Source organism: Mauremys mutica, chromosome 11 (genome assembly GCF_020497125.1).
Source record: "Mauremys mutica isolate MM-2020 ecotype Southern chromosome 11, ASM2049712v1, whole genome shotgun sequence".
Classification (NCBI taxonomy): domain Eukaryota; kingdom Metazoa; phylum Chordata; order Testudines; family Geoemydidae; genus Mauremys; species Mauremys mutica.
The window spans coordinates 83397068-83413743 of record NC_059082.1 but is presented as its reverse complement, the minus strand read 5'-3'; the positions used below and the strand labels follow the sequence as shown (position 1 = coordinate 83413743).

At 45.5% G+C, this 16676-nt stretch overlaps 2 protein-coding genes across 3 annotated transcripts; both read left to right on the top strand.

Annotated features, from left to right (window-relative positions):
- Positions 1-113: 113 nt before the first annotated feature.
- On the top strand, positions 114-16556 carry BRICD5 (BRICHOS domain containing 5). 2 transcript variants are annotated; one of them, XM_044981043.1, is made up of 7 exons: positions 114-173; positions 8300-8384; positions 10382-10513; positions 12664-12816; positions 13909-14016; positions 15423-15576; positions 16385-16556. In XM_044981043.1, the coding sequence occupies exons 2-7, from the start codon at positions 8343-8345 to the stop codon at positions 16477-16479; spliced, it is 684 nt and encodes a 227-aa protein (XP_044836978.1). In that variant the 5' UTR covers positions 114-173; positions 8300-8342; the 3' UTR covers positions 16480-16556. The 2 variants fall into 2 exon arrangements, with proteins under 2 accessions (XP_044836978.1, XP_044836977.1); XM_044981042.1 differs by having other exon boundaries at positions 15423-16556.
- Positions 325-5481, top strand: LOC123344620 (phosphoglycolate phosphatase). The gene is made up of 2 exons (XM_044981041.1): positions 325-1150; positions 3048-5481. The coding sequence occupies exons 1-2, from the start codon at positions 535-537 to the stop codon at positions 3371-3373; spliced, it is 942 nt and encodes a 313-aa protein (XP_044836976.1). The 5' UTR covers positions 325-534; the 3' UTR covers positions 3374-5481.
- Positions 16557-16676: the final 120 nt, after the last annotated feature.

Below are 16676 nucleotides of genomic sequence, written 5' to 3'. Positions count from 1 at the left end.
GCCGCATGCCACAGGGGAGGGGAGGGGAGGGGCGGAGCAGGGGTTCGGCAGGCAATGGAAGGGGCGCAAGGAGCCCCGCGCGCGGGCCTCGCTCTGACACACCGCTCCTCTGACCCCTATGAGCCCACCCTGACCCCTGACCCTCCGTGCCCTTCGTGAACCTGGGCTCTCAGGTGACCAGTTACCGCCAGATGCAACTAGGGGGCGGGGCCCGCTTAGCCAATGGGCTGAGAAGAGGGTGTGGTCCAAAGCCAGTTACCCAATGAGATGGAGGGGCGGGGCTGAGGGCACGCTCGGGTCCCCGCGCGACATGACCAAGGTTACGGGGCCGGTCACCCATTGGACTAAAGAGTGGGCGGGACTCCATGCCGTGTCCCCCAACGAGCAAGGGCGGGGGCGGGGCTCCCTGGGTAATTTGCCCAATGGGCAGCAGCGTGGGCGGGGCTCCGTGCCCGGCTACCCAATAGTCGGCGGCCCGCGCACAGCGCGCGCGCCGGCCGGCCGGCTGAGGTGAGAGGGTCACTCCGTCAGACGATGGCGGAGGGCTCGGCGCGGCGCTGCCTGCGGCTGGAGCCGGCCGCGGCCCGGGAGGTGCTGGGCGCGGCGGACACGCTGCTGTTCGACTGCGACGGGGTGCTGTGGCGGGGCGACGCGGCGGTGGCGGGCGCGCCGGCCGCGCTGAGCCGCCTGCAGGCCCGGGCCAAGCGCCTCTGCTACGTGACCAACAACAGCAGCCGCACGCGGGACGCCTACGCCGAGAAGCTGCGGCGCCTGGGCTTCCCCCCGGCCGAGCCCCGCCAGGTCTTCGGCTCGGCCTACTGCGCCGCCCGCTACCTCAGCCGGGCCCTGCCGCCCGACGCCGCCGCCTACGTGCTGGGCAGCCCCGCCCTCGGCGCCGAGCTGCGGGCCGTCGGCGTCCCGCACCTGGGGCCCGGCCCCGCCGCCCTGCCCGGGCCCGGCCCCGCCGACTGGACCCGCGCGCCGCTGGACCCGGCCGTGCGCGCCGTGCTGGTGGGCTTCGACGAGCACTTCTGCTACGCCAAGCTGTGCCAGGCGCTGCGCTACCTGCAGCGCGGCGGCCCCGACTGCCTGCTGGTGGGCACCAACCGCGACCACCGCCTGCCGCTGGAGGGCGGCGCCGCCATCCCCGGTGCGTGGCCGGGGGGCCGGGCCTCCTGACAAGGCGGGGGGGGCGATGGGTCCCCGCAGGCCGCTCCCGCTGGAGGGGGTCGGCCCTGGCCACGCCCTGGAGCATGGATTTTTGCGTGTGTGTTTCCGCGTTACAGGAGGGATGGTTGGGGCTTGAAACATCACCAAAATATGTCCCCACTGTGAGCTTAGTGCCACGTCTGCAGCCCCTCGGCTGGCCAATGCACTGGTACTTGGGGTCACAGCTGTTGTGGCGCTCTGTGCCCCATGCACCGTCCCCTTGGCCAGGTGATGTGCTGGCACCCTTGGGTCACAGCTGTCACGCAGCTCCATGCCTGTCTGCAGTCTCCTTGGGCAGGCAATGTGGTGGCCCCTGATGTCACATCTGTTACATTTCTGTGCCCCATCTGTAACCCCCTCGACCCGGTCATGTGCTGATGTAGGCATCCAGCCTACTTCACGCCAACACTGGAATGAGGAAAGGGCCATTCAGTTATTCCTCATGTTCTTCCCCTGGAGGACCCTTTGTGGGTGCTACTCTAGATGTCCCTTTGCCCTGGCATCAGCTCCTTTGCTCTCCAGCCCACCCCCAAGTTATAGTGAGTGAAAAGTGCTTTCCTGAACAACATGCATCCCTACTTCACATTCTGTAGCTTCTTATTTAGTTTCTTGACCTTTCTCTCTTTGTTGCAAGAGGTATGGATGTGATGGCAGTACCTACAGCTTGTATGACTTTATGCTTCAGTTGAGTCTCCTCTGCTGTATTTTGTTAAAGAATGTGGTGGGACACCTATGCTGCTAGTATATGGGCATCTCGATGCCAGTACAAGTTTTGGGAACAGGTGTCTTGGATACAGTCCACTGATTACAGCTGTGTAGAAACCAGCACTCTGATGCTGGGTGGTTGGGGACCGTACTGGCTCCATGGTTCAGGGCTGCCCTGTTCCCTATGGAGCCTGGATCTGGTGGGGCCAGTGGTCCCCAGCAGCCTGATCTCTGTGGTTGAATACACAAGTAGAATCTTTCCAGTTCCAGTCAGAGCTAATGAGGCAGTCTAAATCTGGAGTATTCTGGAATGTAAGAAGCTTGAGGGGTTTGACCCTGGCTGACTTGTGGCCTAAGTTCCCTCTAAGCTGTGTGGCTGCACAGCTGCCTATTAAACCCCGCACAGGGGCTCTGGGCTGTGGCCGGGGGGAAGGGCTGGGGGAGTCCTCTCTCCCCACCACAGCCCCAGGGCAGCCTGCATCCTGAACCCTTCATCCCTGGCCCCACCCCAGAGCCCGCAACCCCAGCCAGAGCCCTCACGCAGCCCTGCCCAGCCTCCCACACTCCAAATCCCTCGGTCCCACCCCCACCGCATGAATTTTATGTGCACCAATATGGAGGTGATGTGTCACACATCACCTCCATATTGGTGCACACAACAAAATTCATTCTGCACATGGTTGTAAAAAATATGAGAGAACACTGCCTGTGGCCCTCTTTTCACCTGTTCAGTCACAGAACTGGATTTTCTAGAAAAACCTTTACTCTAAACCCTCTTCTGTTGCAGTAACATACAAACACCCCACCCTTTGCAGCTGACTGGGGATCTGGTGGAATGCAGGCATGGCAGTGAGGTTTATATGGCAGCAATCGCACTGCATGGCTTCACTGGCAGGGTAGCTCAGCAACCCCCTGTTAGTTATTGCAAATTAAAATATTTTATAAATGAGAGGGAGGGGTTGGATTTCCCTACTCTGCCTTAATCTGCACCAGGCAAGCTGCCTCTTGCCCATTATTAGGTCTTTAATATTGTGGGGTTACATGTCTGAAATACCATGCAGTGCAGCACTGGGTCATCTGGGTACCACAAGTCCTGTCCTATATTTCACTTAGCTTTTCTCTTCTGCCTTCAGGAACTGGCTGTCTTGTGAAAGCAGTGGAGATGGCAGCAGAACGTGAGGCATTCATCATAGGCAAACCCAGCCGATACATTTTCGACTGTGTGGCGAGTGAGTTCAAGATCGAACCCGCTCGTACCATCATGGTGGGAGATCGACTGGACACAGACATCCTTATGGGCAATAACTGCGGCCTCACCACCCTCTTGACTCTCACTGGAGTCACTACTCTGGAAGAAGTAAAAGGTCACCAGGAGAGTGACTGCCCTTCCAGGAAAAGCCTGGTTCCTGATTACTATGTTGATAGCATAGCTGACCTTCTTCCTGCACTTGAGGATTAAAATAGCAAAAATCTCTCCAACTCCTGAAAAGGTGCCCACATTAGTGAAGGGCAGTAGTTAATATCACCACTCATTACTTTAATACACACACAGTGTGACACCACTTGCAATTGCAAACGGTTAGCTTTTAACCTTCCATTTGAGTCCTATGATGATTTTGTTTACAAATCTCGTTTTTAAAATGCACTTTGAAATGAAGAAGGCATTATAGTGTCACCCAGTCATCTTGTACGTGTTGGCTTTAAAAACCACATCAAAATGTTTGCAGTATGAGGTGTCAGTATATTGTTCTGCTGGACTGGGTTAAGGAAAACAGAATAGATTTAAAAAACAAACCAATCTTGCGGTATGTTTTGAATGACAAACCGTAGCTCAGACTTGATTATTCAGGGAATTAACTCTTTGGTATAGCTGTCTAATGGCGCTCTTCTATGCTTGCACAGGCTGGCTCAGTTAGAATTTGGTCCCATGCTGGGTTCTTGATGCTTACTCAGGTCCTGTTCTAGATGTGCAGCCTATTGCAGGTGTAACTTCAAGGGAGAGCAATTCAAATATTTGTCCTGTATTTGATCATATAAATTGCAGTTGTGATACAAACTGGACCGGTTCTACATGCAAAGTATATTAATGGTATCTTCTGTATGTTGTATTTGTCCAAATATTGGATGTATATGTAAAGTATGTGTGGTATATAAAGTAATTACCCTGACTGACACTAAAGAGATATATCAGAAATGTATTTAAAGTATACATTAAACATAATATATTGAGAATTTATCTTGTTTCCCAAAAAGAAGGATATGAGGAATGTTCTTCACCCTTTATTAAGGATTAAATTTTAAAGGCACTTGCATACTAATGAGAGAATGCAGTAAGTGTAATCACACAGAACTGTCCTACATTAATACCATTTGCAGGAAAGAATTCTATCAACTGATACTTTAAAAAAATCAGTTGTGATCATCCTTAGAACTCTCCAGTCCCTCAATATCAAAACAAATGTTTGTTTGGGCTTCAGCTGTGTAAACTCTAAATCTGCTCCTTCTTTGAGGAATCTATACAGTACACATGGTAAATCTTTCTTACTCCCTGGGCTTATTTTGTGTGGAATAGTGATTAAGTACTGGAACAGCATGGTGCTTCCTTTACATTTCTGATGTTAATACCTTCCTTGCAGAGCTGGTGTGAGGGCCTGACACCAGCTACTTGCCTAGGTAAGAGTGAATGCTCAGGTTATTTTGCTTCACAACTTTAAAATAGGCCACCAGATAGCTTTTGTTCTTGCTGCACTAACCTCCACAATGAATATTTTAAGCTTTTGTGTTTAAAAAAATAACTCAAGTAATCAGATATGCAAATTGTGTGTTCCGTTATTCCACAGAAGTTCTATTTGTAATTGAATGAGAGTCTGTGTTTTAATTTCTCTCTCATTGTTCTGTTTGAACAAGTCTGGCAGTGTATATTAGTGCCATTTCCTCATACTTAAACACTTGAAACATGTAAATGTATCATCTTGTTCATACAGCAATAATTGTGCAGTTCATAATATCTTTCAGTGTTACCAGGATATGAGCTGAAAAAACTCTTACAAAAGGTTAGTTATAAATTAATGTCAGCATTCATCGGTAACTCTGGAAGTGTGTAAGAGGCATTAGTCATATCTCTACCCTGTATTATGTTTCCTTTGTAAGCCTCAAAAGGCTTCGAGATGAAATGCCTGTGTCATGTAGAATTTGTTCTTGACACTAGTTAATGTAAAATTGGACATTGTTGGTTTATTGCAGTTAGGGAAGACTTCAGATACAATATGTTCTTGGATTTATTTTCTAGACTTGTACTTATCAAATTCTATAGAGATTCAGGAAAATATGTTAAGTAAAGGAGTAAATATCAATGTGGTATTAAACCATGTAACAGCTGCACATCATCCCTGTTGAGAACTACACCTATACAATGGCACCATTACCTCTATTCATTCTCTCTTTCCCTAAGTATTGTGGAACTGTATTGGTGAAAGCATTTATTATGCTTAAAGAGTCTCCATATATTTTGTTGGAGTTGTCAATACTATACTTGAATTTACATTAAACTTACAAACCTGTTTTTCCTCTGGCTTTTCTCATTGTTTCTGTGGTCTGTTCTGTGTTTACATATAATGTTACAACAACATGAAATATTGCATCTAAAGGGGTGAAATACATATACCGTTATATTGCTAACTCTATTTTTTAGAACTAATATTCACTCAATCTTATTCTCCATTTTCAATACCTAGATCCAGCAATGAGTGGGTTGTAGAAGCCTATGACCTGGCTAGCATTTTCACATTCTTGCATTTTCAAACAAAATATCTTGCTCGCCATGGCTAAGCAGGTTCCTGTCCCTTTTTGTTCAGAATAATTAGAATAGTTTGTGAAAGATTTCACTTGACTTTTCTATCTCTGAGAGCATATATGTGGTATAAACTTGTTTGAAAGAAGGGTAGAGTGAAAGTGTTACAATGTTGGTCAGTAGTTACTCTTGCAGAACTAACCAGTGTGGTTAAATTGCATCACTGCCTACTCTTTCTTCATCGGAGCTGAAGCTACTTCCTTTAAGGAACATGTTGTTGTGCCATGGTATTTCACAATGCCAGCATGTGCTGAAGAGTTATTTCCTCTTACTACTTTTAAAACTTGAAAGGAATGAGAAAAGTGGCCAGGTAACCCTCTGGCTGTAGCAGAACGTAGCATGCTTTCTTAATTATGTGTCACTAGAGCACTTTGTATCATTGATTTGCTAGTAGGTTAACTTCATGCTGTCTTCTCTGAATTTTCAAGTCATACAGAAGTAACAATAGAATGAGAAGAAGCACAACTGTCTCCATTGTCAGTTTCCCTTTTTCTATCTTTCTAATATAAACTAGTGGGTCCCAGATAACAAGGGTGGAGCCCTCTTTGGTCCTCTGCACAATTAAACATTGAGAGGCAATGTGGGAGGCAGGCCAGGTGCTTCAAAAGGAATGAAAAACCCAATAACCAGCCATCTTGGGCTTGCTCCTGCAGTAAGGCTTACCCTTATCCCAAGCTTGTTAGGAAAATTCAAGACAGCCTGCTCAGGGTTGTTATGCAGCAGTTTCCTTGTACTCCTTACTCTTCTAAATCTCCTCTGGGTAAACTGGTGGTTGTATGATGTACAAAAGTCTTACTTGTATAAGATCTGCTTTAAAGAGGGTCCTCTCTAGAGCCATGAAGAAGCCCATAGCATTTATTATAATCGAGGTTGGGCTTGATGTGGCCACATTTCTGAGCTCCTGCTAACCCTACAGGGATACACAGAATACCTGGTATCAGTCAGCTTATAAAACTGACATCCAGTAGGAAAAGCTGTATACCTAAGTACTATAACATACAGATCCTGTCGTCTTTGGCTGCCAGTGACAGTGATCGGTAGTGGTGGTAGCTTTGCAATTCAGGTACCTCTTCACTGGGAACTGGACTAAGCTCATTAAAGTAGCTGCGATACATAGATGGAGCCTGGGGCAAATCTGTACTGCGATGACCTGTGCTGCATCAGTCTCTGGGTGAATAAAAATCAATGTAAATAATTTAAAAAAAAAATTTTTAATCTATGTTGAAGCCTAAACTTACTATAGTCTGTTAAAACTATTTAAATTAAATACACACATAATATTTAGCTGTACTTATTTGCTGCCAATTTTAAAGAGTCAAATCACTGAACTAGAAGTCATTGGCTAAGCACCTGGAACCAGAGTTTGTTGAAGTGCTAAATCAACTTCTGACACCCATAGTCTCTTCTGCAGGTTCAGAAAGAATGTTTTCTTCATTTCAATTTATTCAACTAGTTCAGTTCAATGACTAGATCATTCAAAGTTAGAAACCAATTGGGAGTTGAAAAGGCTTGTTTTTCTCTTCCAATCTATGGGGAAAAAAACTAAATATGAAAGGATGAGATCTACTAGATCTAAAATCTCAAAGGATGTGATGACCAGAAACCATCAGTTAAATTCACTAATTACAGATACTTCTTTTGCACTTAAAACTCATTTATTAATGTTTTGATAAACATTCTTATGTATCCAGCGCATTTAAGGTAATTTTATTAATTTTTTTGAAAAATGCTGTTTTGTCCTTTTAAATTGAATTTGAATATTCATACAAACCACTAGAAAGATTATGAATAATTTCTAACTTCTTAAATGTAAACATTAAGAATCTGAATAAATGTACCTTAAGCTGTATATCTTAAAGGTGGATAGATCTATTGTATTCTCTTGGTTAGCAAAAAGAAGCACTAGTTTAGTGTAAAGGCTATATTTAGTTGCAAATCAACTTGTTTCAAGGATTACCAACTAATGAGAATCAACCTTTCCTTAGGAAAATAACTAAAAAAGTACAAATGCAAAACATGATTAAAACTGATTATTTAAATAATGATTAAAATTAAATAAAAGCTAATCAATTCATCCTGATCAGACCTAGAGATAAACAGCTTGACTTCAGTCTCCCAGAGCTATCTGACCAGCATTACGTTCACTTTGAAATGTAAAAGTAATTAGATAACAAGGGCAAATGGCTGCTCTCCCCTATTCATTTTCATTTTTCCCTAATAAATAAGACTTGGCAGCTGCCATAAGTGTGGCTGGATAACACAGAAGGCCCTGCACAAAGCCCGTGATTGTGTTCCAGCTGAATACCTTCAGCTGACTCACAAGGGGAGGCAGGAAGAGCATCTTTACGCCAATGACAGTATCTCTCCACAGTATCTGTTTTGCCCCCATTTACTGGATCTAAAGTTACAGTCTCCACGTGGGTTTCTCTGAGCTGAGAGGCTGGGGTAGGGATTCTGTTTGGCTGTGATGGACACATCCTTCATTTCCAGCTGCATTCAGAGGGTTCTGATCATGCACAATCTGTACATTATCAGGAGACGGAGCTGCAGGAGCAAGGGCCGCGTCTAGACTGGGAGGATGGAGGCGGAAAGGAGCAGTGCTGGCAATGCCACCTCTGCAGTAAGTATCCCTTCTGTCAGCGAACAGCCTGCAGCACCCAGACCAAGGACCCCAGTACCAGTTGCCTCCCCAAAGTCCTTAGTTCTGTGTTTTCACAGGTTGTTGGAATGGAGCTTACCAGACTTTCCAAGATGCTGAGCACCTGCCACTCACACAGACTAATGTGATATTTGTGAGTGCTCAGCATTTCCAAAGTGCCTATCATTGACTCAACTAGTTGGACTAAAATCTTAGCTCCTGTAAACCTGTTTGAATTATATCATCTGCTGATTTGTTGCAGATGCCCCTAAGTACATAGCATCTGAAGAAGTGAGGTTTTTTACCCACAAAAGCTTATGCCCAAATAAATCTGACTCCTTGTTGTTTTTGTGGATACAGACTAACACGGCTACCCCCTGATATGATGGACTAGGACCCAGGGACATGCTTGAAGTGAAATCAAATGAAAGTTATACCAATTCATCATAAAGTGCATATTGCAAGTCAGTTGGAATGTGCAGAGTTAGAGGAAAGCGTTATGTGAAAAATAGAACTTCATTAGACCTTTATTATACAAGGTTTCCCTTGTCTATGTGTCTGTGTAAATCTGATCCTGCAATCCAGGGGAATTTCACTTGCTATTGAAAATCTCATATCAATAACTCTTGTACAAATTTATATTCAAACAAACAGGCTTTTGAATTTAAGTATCTTTTTTTTTTTATCTGTTACATCCTGTGGGTGATTTAACTTTTAATGCATTTTGCTAGAATATACAGTAGATTGGGGTAGGCAACCTATGGCTCGTGAGCTGATTTTCAGTGGTACTCACGCTGCCGAGGTCCTGGCCACTGGTCCAGGGGGCTCTGCATTTTAATTTAATTTTAAATGAAGCTTCTTAAACATTTTAAAAACCTTATTTACTTTACATACAACAATAGTTTAGTTTATATATTGTAGACATAGAAAGAGACCTTCTAAAAATGTTAAAATGTATTACTGGCACGCGAAACCTTAAATTAGAGTGAATAAATTAAGACTCGGCACACCACTTCTGAAAGGTTGCCGACCCCTGAGTAGATCAACAACTCTAAAGTATGTGTTTAAAAATATACAGTCTAAAAACTTGATGAACTTTTAAAAGTTCATTTACTGTTTGATTCTAACAGATCTACTTGCCTGAAATTATTTCATTTATCCCTGTGCTTCAGAGCCTAAGAAACAGGTTATTTTTTTAATCTGCATTCTGCTATTGTATTTTCTTGGCATAACATGCTTTATTTACAATCTGTTATGAAATTACTACAAAAGTATTTCAAACATGAGCATAAAAGTGAGACTGAACCTTTTCCATAGTAATGAAAATGCTCTGTGTATCAAAACGTACTGTGGAAACCTTAGAAATACCCATCTGACTTTGTTTATTATGATTTCTTTGCTTTAAGTAAAAACTGTCCCAGAAAAATAAAATATAAGCAATTATCTTTTGTAAAAGAGAGGCCACGGACAATCAGTGCAGTGTACAGGGAATTTTTTTTTAAATAGATGATTTTTTTCAGTTTCTAAACAAAACAAAACAATGGCATTTAATACAAAAATGTTTTTCTTCTAAATCTTCCCCATGGTAAGAAGTAAGATAGCAGCCTTTCCACCCAGGAAGCCTGGTCAGTTCAAATAACTGTACAAACATTTTAAGGGCTTCCTATCTACATGGGAAAATTACTGACAGAACTATAATTATACCATTATGGCTATATTGGTATAATGTCCCATGTAGACACGCTCTAGTCCAGAATAAAAGTAACTCTGTTCCAGTATCATTACTCTGCTTTCGAAGTTCTGCTGGCCAGTTTCTCCCAAATAGACAAGCTCTAACACTTTGCCTTTAATCCACAGGGCTGCCCATCCAGCACCTTTCATGAGCAATACTTCACTTCTGCAACTTAAATGAATAAATGACGCTGGGATGTTTAACTCCATTTGCTTTCTTATTTATTGATCTGTCTCTTGGCTCCTAGGAGAGAAGACCCCTGGCAAAATCCAAAACTCCTTCCAGGATACTTTGGGTCATCTTGTCTGTAATCTTGTTTTTCGTCATTGTCAGCATCAGTGTGGTGGTAATTTTCAGCTTTACCCATAGGACTACCAAGGTAAGGAATTAATTCATTATGGTTCCAGATACAAAGTTCAATTTCCTATGGGAATATCTTGACGTTGATCTGGCGGGGTGGAGAAGAAACCTTCCACAAATGTTTTTCTTCCTCTTTTTACAATAGATCAAATACAACAAATTTACAGTTACTTATAAATATCCAGGAAGTGTTGCCGGTTGCTTGAGCTCATGTTGTCAAATTCTGCCCTCAATTACACTTGGATTCAGTAGGATTACACAGGTCAGAATTTTGTCCAAAGGATGCCTTTTACCTTGGTGAGAGCAGACATCCAATTTTTCTTAACTGTTCCTGATATTTTCATCTCTCATAATAAATGCTGCCTCCCAGCAATAATAACATCACTCTCTGTAATCCCAGTGAGAGTCTGGATGGAGGGGAATACATTTTTTTCTTTCTTTCTTTTCAAGAATCTTTGACAGACAAGTGGTCAAGGGTAAAAAATATATATATAGATATATAGATAGATATTGGTTTGCTTCTAGTTAAGAAATCAAATAAAAACAAGTGTGGCCAATTACTCCCTGGTCAGGACCAGATTAAGGAACCAGCACCGTAAGCCTGTGCCAAGAGCCCATCTTTTGGATTCATGTGACTACATCAGAATCTGTTTTCTTTTTCTTTCTTTTCTTTTCTTTCCTTTTTTTTTTTTTTAGTATATTTCGAGCCCTTTATGGTTACTAATAAGTGTTTGAAAACATAATACAAGCGTGACTATCCCAAGTCATGCGTGCTTGAGTCTGCAGAGAGCCTGAAAAAATAACTCTGAGGTATGTACTGTCCCACTCAGCTCAGGGAGGTGTTAACTCCAAGACCCTTTGCTCTGGAGGCCTCCCCAGCTAAGGTTTCCTTGTGTGACAGAAGAGTGCAACAGCCCCACCCACCCGAGCAGCTTCACCCCAGCTAATGGGTTTAAGTAATAGGGAATGCTTGCTGCCCTACTCTGGGAGAGAGCAGAGCTCTTGCTGTTGCTCCTGGGAAGGAGAAAAGGGTCCCATGCCATGGCCCCTGCCTCCCTGGGAGGAGGTTGGGCTGTGGCTATGGGGGTGGAGCATGCCCTTGTTCCGAGGGCACTGATTTCCCTTCTCTGCCCTTGCCCCTCATGTAACTCTGCTGCAGTCAATGAGCTGAGATCAGGGATTAATTTGCCCCATTGTCCCTTTTAAGGTGACCTGCCAATAGCAGCCCTTAATAAATGCATTTCCGAAGCCGCAGTATCACAGTAGTGTCCAAGTGGGGGTGTGTTTCAAGGAATGATGCACGCAGCCTGGTGTGCTATTTACGCCTGGGGAGAACTCGTCTGCAGGGGACGGTTACATCAAAGGAGTCTCAATAGCCCATTTGTTAATAAAGGCAGTAGGTGCTTGTTCTCTTCTAAGCAGATTACATGTGTGATTACAACCTCCTGCCACTAGGAGAGCCAACGAGGGTCTGTGCACCCACACAGCGAAGAGTGCTGGCAGGGAACAGGTGAGCAGTGAGGCACCTCCCTCCGGCATCCTCCATTTGACGGAGCTCCTTGGGAGCCTCGCTGGGATCCAGCGCTTCCCATCTGCCAGCGAATACGCTTCCCTCCATTAGAGTGAATGTCTCATGGGTGCAAGGGGCAGCCCTGGTGTAACTATCCCCTGTGGTGTCTGTTGTGCAGCTGGCCTGGCCTATGTTATGCTGCTGCTCCGTGCTCCCGCACTGGCTCCATGTTTGCTTCCAGCTGCAATTCAGGCCCTATATGGTTGGGGCCTCCTGCAGGAGACCAGCTCTTGCTCACCCCAGATAGCGCCCAGCACATGTGCTCATGCTCACATGCATCGGTTTGAATGGCTGGTGAAGGGCCTTTTCTCTGGAATCTGCTTGCCCCATTGCTCTGACAGTCTGCATTTGGCTCTGTTCATTGTTAAATAGCTCAGACTAAGAACATGTGGAAGCGAAGGTCCTGGGAGGTTAGTCTCCTAATGAGCGAAAAGTATGGCCACGTTCTCTGAAGCAAGTGGCTGAGAATGATTAGAGAGGAAAATGTGCCTCCTTTGGGCCGGCTGATCCCCCCAAAAGGCTCCGTAGCTGCAATCCCAACCCGTCACTCCTTGGGGCTGGGAGCGCAGCCTCTGCTCTCATTGTGTGTGTGTGCTCAGCCTGTTTTGCAGATTGTGCGGCTAACGTTTCAGAATCACCAGGGCTCCCAGATGAATCAGTCGGCCTTTGTTGACAAGTCCAAGAATACTGTTACTTATCATGTAACTTCGCCAAGTAACCACACAACGGTGGTCTTGTTCGACAGCAAGAATGTGAGTGCAGCAGAGCAGGAGGGCTTTGCTTGGTTTTACCATTTCTTGGAGTGAAATGGGTGACTTTGCAATTATAAGAGTAAACGTCTCAGAGGAAAGTTTCAACTAAAATGTGTCTGATGGTTGTTGGTTTGAGAGCTATGTGCAGACAAAGGGGTGGTGATCAGCTGGTTTTTCTAACTGTCCTTTTCAGAGGCTTCAGGGATGCAGGTGTTGGCCCTTCATCCAGGCGGCCTGAGGCAGTAATACATACTGTTTAGAGCACTGACTCTGGGATGCGCTGTTCCTCCCTGCACAACAGCTGCTTTTACACAAATCCTAGAGCTGAGCTGGCTGCTGTGCTGTACTGGAAAGCCATGCAGTGCGCACTCCCACCTAAAACGCAGCTCAAGTGCCAAGACTCTGTCCAAGATGGGGAGCTGTCCCATGTCATTATAACAATCCCCATTTTAGCCCCTATCTTCCCTGCATCACTGACCACGCAACAGGGAAAGGACTGCAGCATGTTCTTGAGTGCTGGAGACAAAGCGGTCTGCATAGGGGACCAGGACTTTGGAACTCGTGAGTTCTAATTCCAGTTTACACAGACTCCCATTCACAATCCCAGGGACCCCGCCTCCTTTCCTGTTCATCATTGCCCAGTCCCACCTCCCTTCCCAACGGTGATCACATGACACCCCTATGGCAACTGCAGCAATTATTTCCTTGCAAAAGTATCAAAGCCCATTTAGTCCTTTCCTTTCTTGTAATGCAATTTAGCAGGTGAAAGGAGGACAGCTTGCACTGTCACCAGCTAGCTCTCTACAGGCAGCTTCCAACTGCTCCTTGCACCACAGCTGGAGAGCTACTGTTGTCTATACCACTGCAAATTCCCACTGGTGAGCCACAGACAGTGTCTAATAAATCTCCCCCCCACCCCATTTCCAGGGCTATGTTCATTCCTGTCAAAAGGCAGCCACTCTGGCTGCTGCTTCGCAAAACAATGCAGGACACAGGGAAGACTTTCTATTAAGTGTTAGCTATAGATAAGCACCGCATACACGTGTGCTGTGTCAATGAAACATACGCTGTTCTGTGTTGTGTTTTGCACAGGGCTATGTCTGCTATAAACCCGCAGATCAAAACGCATGTTACCTGCGGAAGATGGACGATTGGGATCTTGAGAACGTGCAGATATCTTTCAATCTATCTGAGCACAGGGTGAGCAGTTACATGATTCCTGCATAGGAGTAGCTGAACCGCTGGGTGGATTTGTTTTCCTAGTGAACATTTTTATACATTGAACCAAGGTGACGCAAGTGAAGCTAAACAGAACCGCTAGCTCTTCCAGCTGTAAAGGAACTTTTTGGCATTTCTCCTTCAGAGAATAGTGCTGCTCGATTCTGCCTTGCACCAGTAGCCAGGTTGGATTGTGACAGAACAGTTCAAATGACACTGGGAGGAAATGGGTGACTGACTTTATAGCGATTTAATATTTTTTGTACAAAACATAAGGAGGGGGTGGAAGGGCAAGACAGTGGTGTGCCATGGGATATGAATAACTGGACTTTAACAAACCCCAGTCCCACTGTATTGGCTTGGCAGATTCTGTTACCTGCTAACAATAATTCTGGGGATGAAGACACAAAGGTGGTTTTGTTAGCAAATCAACAGTGAAATAAGTTTTGAGTAATGATGTATAACAACCCGCTGAACAAAATGTTAATGGATTTAATAGAGGGGAAAGCCAGATTCTGTTTCAAGGAGACAGAGGGCCCTATTTTTTGAATGTCAGAAAACAGATGCCAGGCTGTGCTGGATTTCCTTACTGCCTTGATAATGGGGGCTGCTTAACGCGGACTCGTCTTTTGCTTTCCTCACCGTGCTCCCTTGCTGGATAATAAGGACCATTTAGAATAAACTAAGAGAGGAATGAGAGACCCCTGAGAACATCAACAAAATGCACCCAGGAAAGAGAACCCTTCAGCGAAAGCCGTGTTCTGGCTTGAAGGCCTCTGCAGGGTTGTTAAATGAAACTAAAGAAAGAGTGACAGCGCCAGAGGCAGCGCATCTGGTGGTCACAGCAGGCAAACAGCAGTCAGTCTGGGTTTTAGTCCTGTCTCTGCCAGCCACTCAGTGTGGGGCCTCAAGGTCTTAGCTGGATACTGTCATGAGGGAGAGATTCTCACCTGTGTGCGCACGTCAGGTTCCCCATCTGTAAATAGGGATAGTGTGAGACTTAATTATTGTCTGTGAGGCACTGACAGATCCTTGGGTGGAAGGCAAAGGGACATTCTCATGTGGTCTTTGCTGTTAGTTTTAAAGTGACTCTTTCCCACAGGAGGCCTCAGAGTCAAAGTGGGAGACCTACATCCAAGCTCCCATCCCCTGAGTAGCATCCTGGGAGGAGGGCAAGCCTCTTCCTGGAAAAAGCCCTCCTGCCCCTCTCAGAAGGGTTCCACCCATCACTCATCCTGTCCTTCCTAGCCAGAAGGAAGGTCCCTGTGAGTGGGGAGATTCCACAGAGAGGTTTCTGTGCTTGCCACTAGGTTAGGGATTGCTCTTAGAGGGTCTATGAAATGACACTTTCTTTCCAGTTATAAGCCATGCTGTGATATTCCTTTCAGGTTAATCAGCTGCTGCTTCAGAATAATGAAACTAAGTACTACAGAGAGTTCCTGGGGATTCTGCCGGGGAGACAAGCAAATGCCGGAAGCTTGGGGGAAGCCATCCAAACCCTGTGCGAGCAGACTTCCATCTACTGGGTCAGGAAAGGGGATGGTAAGTTAGAGGAACTACCCTTCAAAGGAGGGGAGCAGTCATTGCTTCTGAGGATCATGGAATCAGCTGGGAACCTGGGGAAATTATGGGCAAAGTGGGATTCAGATGTGTCATATGTGGAGATAAGAGAGACTGTGAGTGACATGAGTGCAGGTTATCACTGCTGCTGGCTTGACAGCCCTGGTGCGTGAAATGGTCTCTGCCTCCCCAGACAGACATGGGGCTGTGCTAGTGCAAACCTCCCCATCCTAGTGTGATAACGAGCATTAACTCTGCTGAGCTCAATCTCCAGGACTATTTGATATTGGCCACTTTGCTCAGACTTTTAACAAGGGGGCCAGCTGTGATGGCTTCTGTAACATGGACAAGGCGCTGTCCTAAGATCCAACTACTCATACCGCACTAGTCACTGCACGGTTGTTAGATGCTAACGACTTCCAGCCACATCAAGCTGGCTTGGTATTAAACTAGTGAGGAACGGCTGCATCTCATTTCCCCTGGCTTGAGCCACTCCGCATGCCCCAGGTGGAGGAGTGGAATAAAAACAAATAATGACCATCCCAGCGAGCCACTGCACCACCTCACTGGCTTTGGCAGTTTAATATTCACCATCTCTTCTCCCCCCTCCAAAGTGATCCATAGAAGAGCTTGTTCTGTTTTAATTGAGCTCTTTGAGGACAGAGAGCTAGGAAGACCTTTACCAGAGGTTTCCCATGTTTCATTCTCCAGAGGGGCAGCATTCCTACACAGGAAGGATTTGCGAGAGGCCAAGCTCTTCTTCCTGTTCATTTTATTTATTTATTTGCAGGCCCTGGGAAGAAGCGGCTCATTTACCTATGTATTGACATCTGTTTTCCAAGCAATGTTTGCTTGTCTGTCTGCTTCTATTACCTTCCTGATTAATCCCTGCTCCAAGGGGACCGACTCCCCCCGCCACTTCTCTTCATACTTGAATTTAAATCCTGAAAAGCCTCTGATTTAAATAAGTTAATGTCTAAGTTATTCAGATAACTTCCATGTAAAAGACTCCAACCCTGATTTCATGATGCAATTTGAGAGGTTGGGAAAGTGCCAGAAGGGTTCTAATTAAACAGGACTAT

What these genes read in the sequence shown, in the direction of transcription:
- LOC123344620 (XM_044981041.1), top strand. Translation starts at nt 535, where the DNA reads ATGGCGGAGGGCTCGGCGCGGCGCTGCCTGCGGCTGGAGCCGGCCGCG. An exon ending in GGGCGGCGCCGCCATCCCCG is followed by an intron (nt 1,151 to 3,047) that starts GTGCGTGGCCGG and finishes TTCTGCCTTCAG; the next exon opens with GAACTGGCTGTCTTGTGAAA.
- BRICD5 (XM_044981042.1), top strand. Translation starts at nt 8,343, where the DNA reads ATGGAGGCGGAAAGGAGCAGTGCTGGCAATGCCACCTCTGCA. An exon ending in CTGGCAATGCCACCTCTGCA is followed by an intron (nt 8,385 to 10,381) that starts GTAAGTATCCCT and finishes CTTGGCTCCTAG; the next exon opens with GAGAGAAGACCCCTGGCAAA. An exon ending in TCTTGTTCGACAGCAAGAAT is followed by an intron (nt 12,817 to 13,908) that starts GTGAGTGCAGCA and finishes TGTTTTGCACAG; the next exon opens with GGCTATGTCTGCTATAAACC.